Source organism: Phocoena phocoena, chromosome 4 (assembly GCF_963924675.1).
Source record: "Phocoena phocoena chromosome 4, mPhoPho1.1, whole genome shotgun sequence".
NCBI classification, from domain to species: Eukaryota; Metazoa; Chordata; class Mammalia; order Artiodactyla; family Phocoenidae; genus Phocoena; species Phocoena phocoena.
In genome coordinates, this window is record NC_089222.1 from 30,761,025 (window position 1) to 30,774,337 (window position 13,313).

Here is a 13,313-nt window from a genome sequence, read left to right on the forward strand (position 1 = left end):
TTTAAAAATTTGTTTTATTTTATTTAAACATTTTTCTAATTTAAAATTAACAAAAAAATTTTACCAGTTTTATTTAGGTATAATTGACATCTTCAAAGGGTACCCTATTGATTTTCTATTGCTGCTGTAACAAATTATCACAGGCTTAGTGGCTTAAAACAACACAAAATTAATTATCTTACAGTTCTGTAGATTAGAAGTTCAATATTGGCCTCACCGTTTTGAAATTTTATTATTAGTATTTTATTTTATCTGTTTAATTTTTTATTTTACTTCCTCTACACCTGTGCCCCTATTCCACTGGTCCATTAGGACTGATGTCAGCAGTCTGTTAGAGGGATTGATGGGAAGCCAAAGTTTGGAAACATTTCATTGAATCTTATTTGTTTGTTTGTTTATTTTTTAATTTATTATTGAAATCATTATCTTAATAGTGATCCTTTGAGGACTGTCCAGGACAACATCTGCTCATAGTTTTTTTTTTTTAATACAGTTTTGTAAAGCCCTAATGGTGGTGATATGTGTATTAGAGTCAGTCATGTGTCATAATACAGTCTATTGATCTTTTCATATGAAACAGTGTAACACGGTTATCCCCATAAATGCACAAAAGTATATGTTTTCAGTCTTTTTTTTCAATGCTTATAGCCATTCCAAGTAAGCCTTCTATTCAACACTTTCACATACATTGTTATGAATCATTGTTTTTTTTTTTTTTTTTCACTTATCACCAATTTATTTCTTTCATCCAGACTTGGTCTCTATAGAAAAAGAAATTTTAAGACCATTATTAAAAATAGTATATATCATATGGTTAAAAAAATTGGCACATGGTGCTTTAAATATATTCTAGTTTTTTAAAAGTTATTTTCTTTATTCTTGATTCATTTATATTTTTCTGCTCTTTATATATTTAAAACACATCTCTCACTCTAGTACTGCTTTACTTAAAGACAAATTAACTTTCCTCCCTGCAAGATCTTTATTTATTATCAAGGGAAAATTAGTCATTTTATAGTGGAGACACCACCATAAGCCCAAATGCTCAAAGTGAACACAACCAGTAAGGGAACAAATCAACATCTTGTGTCTCTTGACATGTATGCTGAGAAAACCACAATATCCCTTCTGTGAGAATCTTGCCAAAAAATGCATAATCCGAATCTGATCATAAGGAAACGTTAGACAAACCCAAATTGAAGTCACATTCTACAAAGTGACTGCCCTGTATTCTTTAAAAATGTCAAAGTTGGGAAAGACAAAGACCAAGGAACTGCTCCAGACTAAGGAGACAAGAAGACATGTCAGCTGAACTCAGTGCATGAGTTGGATTTTCTTTTTCTCTGAAGAACATGATTAGAATAATTGGTGAAATATGGAAGGGGTCTGTAGTATTGGATTGTTTTTAATTTCCTGATTTTGATAGGTGTACTTTGTTTATGTATAAGAATATTCTTGTTCTTAGGAAATAGGAGTATATGTATTTACAATTTCTGTAGTCTGTGTGTGTATAAAGAGATACAGAGATAGGAGAAAGGACGAGAAAGTACGTGATGCTATGCAAAATGTTAACATTTGGGGAATCTGGGTAAAGAGTATACAGGAATTTTTTTGGTACTGCTCTAGCAACTTTTCTATAAGTCTGACGTTGTATCCAAAAAAGTTTTTAAAATTCCTTTTTATTGAGTTAATATGTGGTTAGATATTTACCAAGCAGGGTATTGGATTGGATTTGTGCACCTACTAGAAGTACAGAATATACACTCCCTGCCTATAAGGACCTTAAAGCTAAGTAAGCTTTTCCCCTCAGACAGCTCCAAGAGGTTATCTAACTGTCATGGAAGTGTCAGTCTAAAAAAAGTACCTTTTATATTTGTCAGAGGAGGTCTTTATTATGCTTCCTCTGGTAGAAATAAGGCATTACATTAAGCATGACAGGATATCCACAATTCTTTTCTAGTGATTTCTTTCTTTGTGGAGAAAATCGTCTCCCTGTGCAAAATATTGAAAGATTTCACTATAACTTGATTTCTCCCTTGTCTCTGTCATGGTAGGCTGAAATTCTTCTAAGATTTAGAATTAAGGTAAACTTGGCCAAAGCTTTATCAAACTTTCATTTAAAGATAATTCAGACTGATAAATGTGGCTCCCCATTTTTCTGTGAATAGTTCAAACTATCTTTTTTGTTCATTACTGCTTCTTTCAGTTCCATGCAATACCTTTTCTCTTAGTAAAAGTCAAATTTCCCTTTAATCTTTTTTTCCAATATGTGTTTTGCCTCCGCATTGCTAATCGTTCTACAGTTTTTAGTAGGGCTTTTAAAACAGTCTCCCCTTTCTCACCCAAGGAAACAGTCATCTCCCTTATCCCCTCCCAGGCTTATACTACAGGAGGAATTTTTTCATGGCCTTTGTGTGTAGGCTTAGCCTGTAGCGGCATCCTCTACATGTCAGGCATTTGCACACATGACTTTCCAGAATGCCTGCCTTGGTATTCCTTCACTTGATTATCAGTCTGAGCAGGACCATCCTTTTGTGTGGTTTACATGTGTGCTAATGTTCTTTAAGCTCTACTTAAGGTTTTCTTTCTCATGTTTGACTCTTCACCTTGTTCAGCAGTTACTGGCATTAGACCCAGTGGTTTATATATTCGTCTGAGCCTTTGGTGTTCTGGTGCTCTCAGTACCACACTTTGTCATAAAGAGTTTTAGTGGAAATAGTTTTTCATGTTATGAGGTCTTTGTGTAAGACCCAGGAACAGAAATTAAAACTTTTCGTTTGCACTGACAAGTAATCTTTCAGTGATTTTTAGGTTTTGAAATATATTTACTTCTGTATTTTCTTCCATATGTTCCCTTTTATGCCAGTGTGAGGAGGAAACACGAGTTGTTTTCTCTACATCATTTCCCCTCATTGGATTTGCCATTGCCAATTCCAACAATTCTGAACTCAGAAGACTCAGGAAACACCAAAGCCTGCGACCAAAAAGCAGGAATTTTACTTTTTTTTTAACCTCAGTTTTTAAAATTGAAGTATAGTTAATTTACAATGTTGTGTTAGTTTCAGGTGTACAGCAAAGTGATTCAAATATATATATATTCTTTTTCAGATTCTTTTCCATTATAGGTTATTACAGGATACAGAGTATAGTGCCCTCTGCTATACAGTAGGTCCTTGTTGTTTACCTATTTTATATATAGTAGTGTGTACATGTTAATCCCAAACTACTAATTTATCTCCTGCCCCTGTCCCCCGACACAGTATTTCCTTTGGTAACCATAAGTTTGTTTTCTATGTCTGTGAGTCTATTTCTGTTTTGTGAGTAAGTTCATTTGTATCATTTTTTTATATTCCACATATAAGTGATATCATACGATATTTGTCTTTGTCTGACTTACTTCACTTAATATGATAATCTGTAGGTCCATCCATGTTGCTGCAAATTGCATTATTTTGTTTTTTTATGGCTGAGTAATATTCCATTGTGTGTGTGTATGTGTGTGTGTATATATATATATATATATGTACACACACACACCATATCTTCTTTATCCATTCATTTGTCGATGGACATTTAGGTTGCTTCTGTGTCTTGGCTATTGTATTGATAAATAGTGCTACTTTGAACATTGGGGTGCATGTATCTTTTCAAGTTAGAGTTTTCTCCAGATATATACCCAGGGGTGGGATTGTAGGATTATATGGTAACTGTATTTTTAGTTTTTTAAGGAACCTCTGTACTGTACCAGTTTACATTCCCATCAACAATGTAGGACGGTTCCTTTTTATCGACACCATTGCCAGCATTTTTTATTTGTAGACTTTTTTCTCTTTTTTTGTGGTACGCGGGCCTCTCACTGCTGTGACCGCTCCTGCTGCGGAGCACAGGTTCCAGACACGCAGGCCCAGCAGCCATGGCCCATGGGCCCAGCCGCTCCGCAGCATGTGGGATCCTCCCAGACTGGGGCACGAACCCGTGTCCCCTGCATCGGCAGGCGGACTCCCAACCACTGTGCCACCAGGGAAGCCCTATTTGGAGACTTTTTAACGATGGCCATTCTGACTGGTGTGAGGAGATACCTCATTATAGTTTTGATTTGCATGACTCTAATTATTAGTGATACTGAGCATCTTTTTATGTGTCCATTGGCCATCCGTATGTCTTTGGAGAAATGTCTATTTAGGTCTTTTGCCCATTTTTTGATTGGGTTTTTTTTTTGATATTAAGCTGTATGAGCTGTTTGTATATTTTGGAAATTAATCCCTTGTTGGTAGCAGGAATTTTACTCTTTATATAATGCATTTCTTTAGTTTTTATCCATAAAAGGGCTGCTTGTTTTCCTGTGTTTTTATTGTGTGAGTGTATATGCATGTGCCTGCATAGGAGGGAGTGTTCTTGCTGGGGTGGGCGAAGCAGCAAGATTTTAGAATCTAAAAATAGATTCTGTTTTTTTTTTCCTGGATCTTTGCTATGGTCTAAATGTTTGTGTGCCCCCAAAATTCATATGTTGAAAGCCTAATGCCCAAGGTGATAGTGTTAGGTGGTGGGGCCTTTGGGAAGTGATTGGGTCATGAGGGTGGAGCCCTGGTGAATGGGATTAGTGCCCTTATAAAAGAGGCCCCTGGAGAAGTAGCTTGTCCCTTCTACCATGTGAAGGTATAACAAGTCTGCAACCTGGAAAAGGACCCTAACCCAACCATGTTGGCACCCTGACCTCAGGCGAACAGCCTCCAGAACTAGGAAAATAAATTTCTGTTACTTATAAGCTACCCAGTATGGTATTTTGTTACAGCAGCCCGAATGGCCTAAGACAATCACTGACAAAACAATAATCAGTAATTCCTCGCCTCCCCCAGAAGCACAGAAAGACACTGTTCTGCCTGATTGACTATTTGAAATTATATTAGTTATATGGGGTTTTTTTTTGCGGGGGGGGGGGAATGCTTTTTCCTGTACCAGGTACTTCCTAGAAAAAAAGTTAATGTTTTCTATTAGGAAAGAAATTAAATTTTAAATGTCTTTTGTTAAGTCACAACTACTCTCTTACACATGTCAGTTTTAGGAATATTAATTACACTGTATCAAATTGGTGTCAATTTGTATTAGTGTAGAGACTACTGGTGCTGTTATCAGTACCAGCTGTCAGAAGATAAGCAGTATCCCACACCACTTAGCAGTAAAAAAAATTCCTATTTGGAGGTAGAGAAGGAAGAATCAGGGCAGCAAATTCAAAAAAGCTTCAGTTGGGGGGAAGTATTGATATATAGGCAAAGTAGTACATCTTAATTATATTTGTGATATATACCTTCTAGAATTACTAAGTGGATATTCACCTTCATTTGGTAGAACGGTGTAAGTAGTTTCCATTCCAGCATGAATGTGGTCAGTCACATGGCAGTGGAGTAACCAGATTCCAGGTGTTTTTGGAGACATTTCTAAGGTTTGGTATGTCCCAGGGAAAATGTCAAAGACATCAGAACTATAAATGCCCCTGTGCTTAATTAGAAAAATATAATGTTTATTATATGTGAGAGTTCATTTCATTGGCCAGCTCAGGGATATTAGAAAATGGATAAATCCGTTAAAAAAAGAAAGAGAGAGACCCTGCACATTGCTATGTCTAATACAAACAATGAGGTAGTGGTCTTTGCTAAACCCTTTGCACTGTGGGCTATTAAATGGGTGTGAAGGAAAGATACGATGAAAGTGAATTCATCAGTCAGGAACATCTGACTCCGGTTTGCCTTTTTTTTTTTTTTTTTTTGTTGCAGTATGGGGGCCTCTCACTGTTGTGACCTCTCCTGCTGCGGAGCACAGGCTCCGGACGCGCAGGCTCAGTGGCCATGGCTCACGGGCCCAGCCGCTCCGCGGCATGTGGGATCCTCCCGGACCAGGGCACGAACCCGTGTCCCCTGCATCAGCAGGCCGACTCTCAACCACTGCGCCACCAGGGAAGGCCTGGTTTGACTTTTTATCAGAGCACTTGAGTTACACAAAGGAATTTAGCTGTGGCCTCATTTCAGTCTTAAATCTCACTCTTGCCGAACCTACCCTAGATGAGCTTGTCTGTTAAACTTTAAGGTTGGTAGGTAGTGAAGGGAGCAGGAAAGGAGGCCAATGGAGAAGCCCAAACCAGGGGCAGTTCAGGTAGAGTCTTGACAGAGTATTTGGGCGGTATTTCGGCAGGGATGGAATTGAAAGTCTGCTAATAAGTCAAACAAAAAGCGAGAATAAAATGGTTCTGCAGTGTGCTTTGTGGTAGCTTCTGAATTTTCTGTGTTAACGTGAAGGTAAGACAAAAGCATTTCCAAAAGGGTTATTGATTCCTGCTGAAATCAGCACTGGGTGAGAAGTCAAAGTAGGATTGAGATCTAGGGACCAATCAGTTGCTTGACACCAATCTTGTGCCGATCTTGTTCACTTCAGGCTATTTAAGGTCCAGAACTTAGAAGAGGCAAAGGTTATAATAAAGTCTTGTCTCTACTCTCTAATCCATCATTACGTGAACATTCCTACCCTCTCTGCTGACAATTCTGTTCAGAGGCCTGGCCCAGGAAAATGTGAGCAGAACTCCAAGAAGATCCAGTAAAAACGAAATCTAAGGGAGAGCCCAAGGTGTAAAAAGGTTCGTAATGGTGACTGAAATTGCTGTGTGTCACACTCTGAAAATAATTTAGTTGTCTCTCTCTATTTTTTTTTATTGGAGTATAATTGCTTTACAATGTTGTGTTAGTTTCTGCTGTACAACGAAGTCAATCAGCTATATGTATACCTGTATCCCCTCCCTCTTGGACCTCCCTCCCATCCCCCACCCCCGTCCCACCCATCTAGGTCATCACAGAGCACCAAGCTGAGCTCCCTGTGCTATATATATTTGACATAAATGCAGTACCATGTGTAAAATATTGTCTCTTAAAACCTTAAACTTTTCATAAGTCTGAGGAAATATTTTCTTCATTTGCTTTAAAACATTTTTAAATAGAGCAGGAATAATGACCATGGTTGGCCCTTACCTGGTATTGGAAGCTGTGGCCATGGAAATGTACCGAGTGCAAGTCTATTTCATTGCCCATTCCCATCAGATACCAGTTGACTTCATCTCCCACATGCATTGTGAGGCCTTGTAAGTTCCCAAACATTCTTCCATTAATAGCTGGGGAAGACACATGAGTTTTTATTACCTTCCAGGATATTTTAAACCAACAGCTATTTCACAGAAAATAGGTTTATTAGGTTAATATATGGGATCTTTTTGAGGTAATAGAACTTATTTCACTACAGATAGGGGAAATGGGTACTTTAAGGTCAATAATATCACACTGCTTTTATAGTCACTTAGCACCAAAAGACTTATTCCTAATTTTGCATTTAAAAGGGAATGGGACTTTGGAACTGGGAGAGAAGTTAATGGATGATTTCAAATATAGTCCCCTTTTTGCTTTGAACAGAATTCTACCTCACATGTGAAATGTGGCAGAAGTGGTTTATTATAAAATAAAACAAATGAATAGTTTCCAGAGTAACTTTATTTGAAAGAAGAAAAGGGAAAAAATAGGTTTTAGAATAATGTATCATACCATGCATTTTATTGCTTTCTATGAATTCATCATTGGCTTTGTCTACTTTCTCAGGGTGATCAGAGTATGTTTTGATGTTGTCATCTAAGTACCAAGATTCATTCTCATCAAAAACAAGAAACAGAAGGGAAAATTCCAGTTTCTTTATGGGATTGAATACTCGCATGTAATGTTTCCGACAAACAATCAGTGGGCCAATTAATCCACTAAAGAGATCCTGAAAACAAGCAAAAACTTAGTCATCCTTTGATATAGGTCGAGATTTCAGAGAACTGGGACCTTATCCCCCATGACCTCAGGAACTTTGGAGGGACTGATTTAGGTAGTAGACTTTGCCCAATGTGGTTCTGTCAAGTCAGTAACTTTCCACTTGGAGTAGTTAAATTGGAACAATGTCAAATTTGTGTGGGTGACGCTCAAGTAACAGAAATGTGTTGCAGAGGCCAAATATTGGCTCAGCTAATGAGCAGCAGTTGAAAAGAGCCCCAAGTGAACAGTGCTGGTGTGCTTCTGGAATCATAAGCCAGGGACTATGCCAGTCACTAAAAATCCAGAGATGAATCAAACAAAGACCCTACCTCCTCCTAGGGACAATAGATGAATGGAAGAAATGAACCCCTTGCTGCGATGGAGGTACAAAAAGTGCCAGTGAACACAGGGAACACCACAGTGGACTTAAATCTACAAGAACTTTGGTTTGGCTGGGCATCAGTAATGGCAGATTAGATCTTGAATGGCCTTTGAGCTGTATTATGTTCTGGAATTTTAGATTTTGTCTTGTGGGTCATAAGTAGTCATTGAAATATTGAACATGGAATGGCAGTATATGCATTTTAGACCAGTGATCCTGGTGGTAGAGTGAAGGAAGGTTTGGATGGGGAAGAGACTGGAGACTAGGAGGCCACTGCAGTAGTTGAGGCAAATTACTAGCACCTGATCTGTGGAGATAGAAGGAATGGACTGAGCTCTGTATAGGTGGGTGAATTGCCTGGGTGAGCCAGGGGTAAGAATTAGATACTCTATATCCAGGGTTCTAGCTTGAACAAATGACTAGGTTTGGTACTTGTGCTATTTATCACAACTGGGAATATAGGAGGAGGTGGAGGGAGATCTCAGTTCCCATTGTAGACTTGCTGAGTTTCTGTGCCTGTGGGACATGCTGGTAGAAGTGTTCAATAGGCAGGTATATAGACAGGTCTGGAACTCAGGAGAGAGATTTGGACTAGAGGTTTAATTCTACAAAAGAGTCTTGGTACATGTTCTGATTTATAGTTGTTGAGTGCTTTTTTGGCTTTGAAGTATTTAATCAAACAGCAGCTGTAGCTGTGCTGTGATTTACTGCTGAGATCAGCATTTTTATTATGTGATAATAGAGCTCTGAAATCATGTACCTCAGTTCTTTAGTATGTATTTTCATAACAAAAGGGAAATAGAATACCATTATTAATACTTAATCCTGTGGTAATTATGATCAGCACTTACAGAGTGGATACATTTATAACTATATTCTTAAACAAACCAAAAAAAACCAAAAACCAAAAAACCCAAAGTGAATTTCAGAGCAGCTTACTTTCCTATAATTTTAACATAAAATTGGACCACAGGAAAACTCTAACCTCATCTTCCTTCAACTGTGTGTCTATTTTGGGAATTTGCACAAAACACAAATGATTTAAAGTTTACCTTAACCCGATCCACAGTTGAATAGTAGGCCCATGGAATACAAGGAGAATCTTCTGTTCCAGCTCCAGATCTTTCTGGGATTTTCCATATGTAAGTGCGAGTTTCACCTAAATTAATCAAGTGTTAATGTATCTGGTTATATTTGGTATGTATTTGATATATGTATGTCAAATTGTTATCAAAGCCTTGATAACCAAAGACCCAGAAACTGGAAATGTCAAAGTAATTAGTTTTGAAAAGCAGCAGTACTCAAAGTTGTTTTTAAGAATTTAGTTTTACTAGAAGGAAACATAATAACCTCCATCATTTCAGAGACGATGAAAGTCAGGAGCACACAAGATATTTGCTCTAAGTTATAAAGCTAATAAATAGCAAAAGTACAACTTAGATCACAGGCATCCCAGTGCTCAGACCTGTGACCATCCATTACTATTTGTTGCTTCTCAGAAAACAGGCAGAAGTTTCATTGTCTTCAATGATGAAAGGAATATTAAAAAGGAAAATTGTTACACCTCTGACCTAAAGGATAATGAAGCCAACAATTAAAAAATAATTTCCTCTAAGTAAATTTTGTCTGAATTTGGGGAAAAAAAAGAATTTAGTTTGAAGACCAACTGTAAGACACACTTTTATATATTCTTTTTCAGTTATAAATTAACTAGCCATGAAACACAGGCCACGCTACAAAGCCAGGAGGTGGCAATTCAGTATCACAATTTGAAGAAACTTCACAATAGATCTTTCCTTAGACTTAGTTTGAAGTCTGCTTCTCTAATACACTTTTTTCTTTTCAACTCTCAAGCGATTTTCCCCCAGTGCCAGCCGCTTCCCCGCTGTCTTCTTTGTGTCTGTGTATCTGGACTACCCTGTGTAATTCCTACAGCTTCACCACTGCCTGCCTGCCTGTTTTCCTTTTTCACCATTATCCTCAGCGATTTCACAGTTCCTGGCAAGGAACCATTAGACCGCTTGATCTCATGGGTCACTGACCTGTCAGTGACCTCTCTTGTCCGCCCCATTCTGTCATACCATACACTGTTCTGTCACAGCTCTGTCACATACTACAGGACACGACCACACCCTGGACCTTCACACTTTCAAGTAGCTCCACCCTCCTATCTTTCTAAGGTCTTTACCTTCTTCCACTTGCCCTGGGCTTCTCTCCAGCCTGATCTTTGCTGCCAGTCGCCTCACGGCATCCTGTACAACTACTCACAAGACCTTGACTTTCAGCCATGGCCACTCACTGTCTATTTATGCAGACCTCACCATTATATATTCCTGCTGTCGGAGTTTAATTAGCTAGAATTTGACAAATTCCTTTACGAGGGAATCAAGCAGGATTTGAGGGATGGTCTCGGGATATGGTAGACTTTTTCCTTTTTCCTCAAGTCCTCCATCTTACCCGCCCCTGTGTCCTCACCCTTTTTGTAAACAGGATGTTTCACTGAAAATTTAAAGAGTAGGTTCATCACCTGAACATTTTGTCTCTTCATCTAAACTCCTATTGTCTCTTCTCCATTCCCCGCCCCCACCTGCTCTGCCATCAGTGTTTGATGCCTGGGCTTGTCCTTGACTCTTGCCCTAACAACCAACCTTTTAGCAGGTCCTTTTAGCACCACCTTTAAAATGGAACCAGAATACAATTCACCACTTCAGCTGCTTCTACCCTGGTACAAGTCTTACTAATTCTTTACCCAGATTATTGCGATAGTCCCCTAACTGAGCCTTGACTTCTGCCCTTGTCCCCTACAGTCACTTTTTCACACACCAACCCCCGGGCTGCGGGCCGGTACCTGTCCACGGCCTGTTAGGAACTGGGCCACACAGCAGGAGGTGAGCAGCGGGCAAGCAAGTGAAGCTTCATCTGCCGCCCCCCATCGCTCCCCACTGCTCACAGTACCCCCTGAACAGCACCCCCTCCACTGCCCCACTGTCCGTGGAAAAATTGTCTTCCACGAAACCGGTCCCCGGTGCCAAAAAGGCTGGGGACTGCCGCTTTAAAAAGTGTTCATCGGATCATCACTGTCCAGCTCAAACTCTCACATGGGATTTCAGAATGAAATGTAAGGTCGTAACCATGGCCTCTGATGTCCCCCTCCCTCCTACTGCATCTGGCTCCCTGACCTGCCTAGATCTCATCTCCTCACATTCTGCCCCCGTTTGCTCTGCTCTGGCCTTTGGCCATTCCTCAGATGCACCAAGTCCACTTCCATCTCGGGACCTAGAATGCTCTCCCTCTACAACTCCCTGAGGCTCATTACTACTCATCATTTAGGTGTCTTCACCAGTGGCACCTCCTCAAAGAAGCCCTCCTGACCAACCCCCTACCTAAAATAACACCCTTTTACTTACTTTCTCTCATCTGCCTTAATCTTTTACATAGCACTTTCTACAATTTGATATTCTATCTATATTTATTTACTGTTTATCTTGGAAGAATGTGAGGGTAATGAAGCCAGGGCCTTTTATTTCTATTCCCTTATACTGACAAGACCAACTCTCTAGAGTAATTTATTTTTTCTCACTTGATGTATTTTGAGAACTGCTAAATTACTGAGAAATGGTCCTTTCCTAGAAGCCAACTTTCCAACAAATAGAAGAAAAATATAGCTTTTATTAAAGAAAATGCACATTTATGTATTTAATCCATTGCACTTATTACTCTGTATTAATTAAAGAGACATTTACTGAGTTCCTAGTCCATGCCAGATACTGGGCTAGATTCGAGGGATTTGAAATTCTAAGTGGCAGCATCTGCCCTTAGGACCCTGTCTTTGGATACAGGCATGGAAACTTTCAGCCACATGACAGATGCTGTCTGGGATGTGTTCTAGCTGAGCCTGGGGAGATCATCTCTGCTGACTCAGCCTTGAGTATGTGAGGGTGTTCAGTACCATCAGATTTTGTTCTTTACAGTCCTGTGGATTTTGTTTTTTGTTTGGTATGTGCATGTAGGCATATATCACACAGCCACATCTCTGTGTGTGCCCTCTCAACCACCTGCTTCTTCACTGTCTCTAGACGCACTCATGTGGATAACAGGTGTTTGTGGAAAGGCTGTAACGTCTATTAAAATGTACCCTTCCCCACACTGTGAATACCTGGTGCGGTTGGAGTCACTGTAGAACTCTCCGTTTTCACCCCATGGGCGTGTATTGAGTAGGACCTTGTGGCCATGTTTTTAAAGATAATATTAACTTTGTCTCCAACATCTGCATGAAGTTGTGGACCTGGCAAGAGTGAAAAGGAAGACTGGCTTATATAGCTATCAGATTGGAAGCTCTAACTCAGTAATAAAAGCAAAGATCAGGTTAACTTTTTTTATCGTTAAGGATGCTGTCTTTGTCGTGTCCCCCCTGCCGCCTCGCTTCATGCTGTAGTACTCTTGGATCGATACCCAGTCCCAGAGGATTCAGGATAAAAACACTAGTTAACGGCTGTCTCTAAAGATGGAGACTATGGGTGCATGTCTCATCAAGAGTCCTAGGGGAGGTTTGGGCCTGAAAGTTCTAGACCTTCCTGTGAATTAAGGACAGTACTGCCTTTGAAAGGATGGGTGGGGCTACCCCACCCGTTCCTACCCTCTAGCCAATTTTAGCTTGTCTCCTGCCTGAGAGAATTTCTGTGACCCAAAAACAATGCCACTCTCCCTTGGGTGTCTTACTCCCGGAACGGAGGATAAGAAAGCCCCAGGGAATTCTGTTGGTGTAGGAACACAGTGGGCTTGGGAATGGCTTCCCCTTCGCTTGATGATTTTAAAGAAAATTCCCAAGACCAGTGTTGGTGGAGTTCTTAGACATTCTGTCTTAAAGTGATTCCTGAAAAATTGAAGTCGACTTTTCCCCAGCCTTGTGCCCCATAACACTTTTCCCTTTTCCTTATTTCCTTGTTTATATGTATACTTCTTCTTAAAGTTGATCGTTTACATCTTAATTTTAAAAGTAAATAGTTACGATTTTTTTGGGGGGGGGGAGTAGTAGAATAACAGGGAGAACTTGGTTAAGAATTTCAGTAGAAAGTAATTTCTAGCAATTTCATCAAAAATAAAGG

At 39.5% G+C, this 13,313-nt stretch overlaps 1 protein-coding gene across 1 annotated transcript in view; it reads right to left on the reverse strand.

Moving 5' to 3' along the window:
- Positions 1-1,243: 1,243 nt before the first annotated feature.
- The window catches only part of CP (ceruloplasmin), a 62,872-nt gene continuing 50,802 nt past the window's right edge, over positions 1,244-13,313 (reverse strand). Inside the window, exons 14-19 of the mRNA XM_065875802.1 lie at positions 12,365-12,493; positions 9,261-9,367; positions 7,578-7,794; positions 7,014-7,153; positions 5,306-5,496; positions 1,244-1,283 (exon numbers count right to left, since the gene is read on the reverse strand). Of these exons, the coding sequence (XP_065731874.1) occupies positions 1,244-1,283; positions 5,306-5,496; positions 7,014-7,153; positions 7,578-7,794; positions 9,261-9,367; positions 12,365-12,493 (824 nt within the window). The remainder of the gene's footprint in view (positions 1,284-5,305; positions 5,497-7,013; positions 7,154-7,577; positions 7,795-9,260; positions 9,368-12,364; positions 12,494-13,313) is intronic.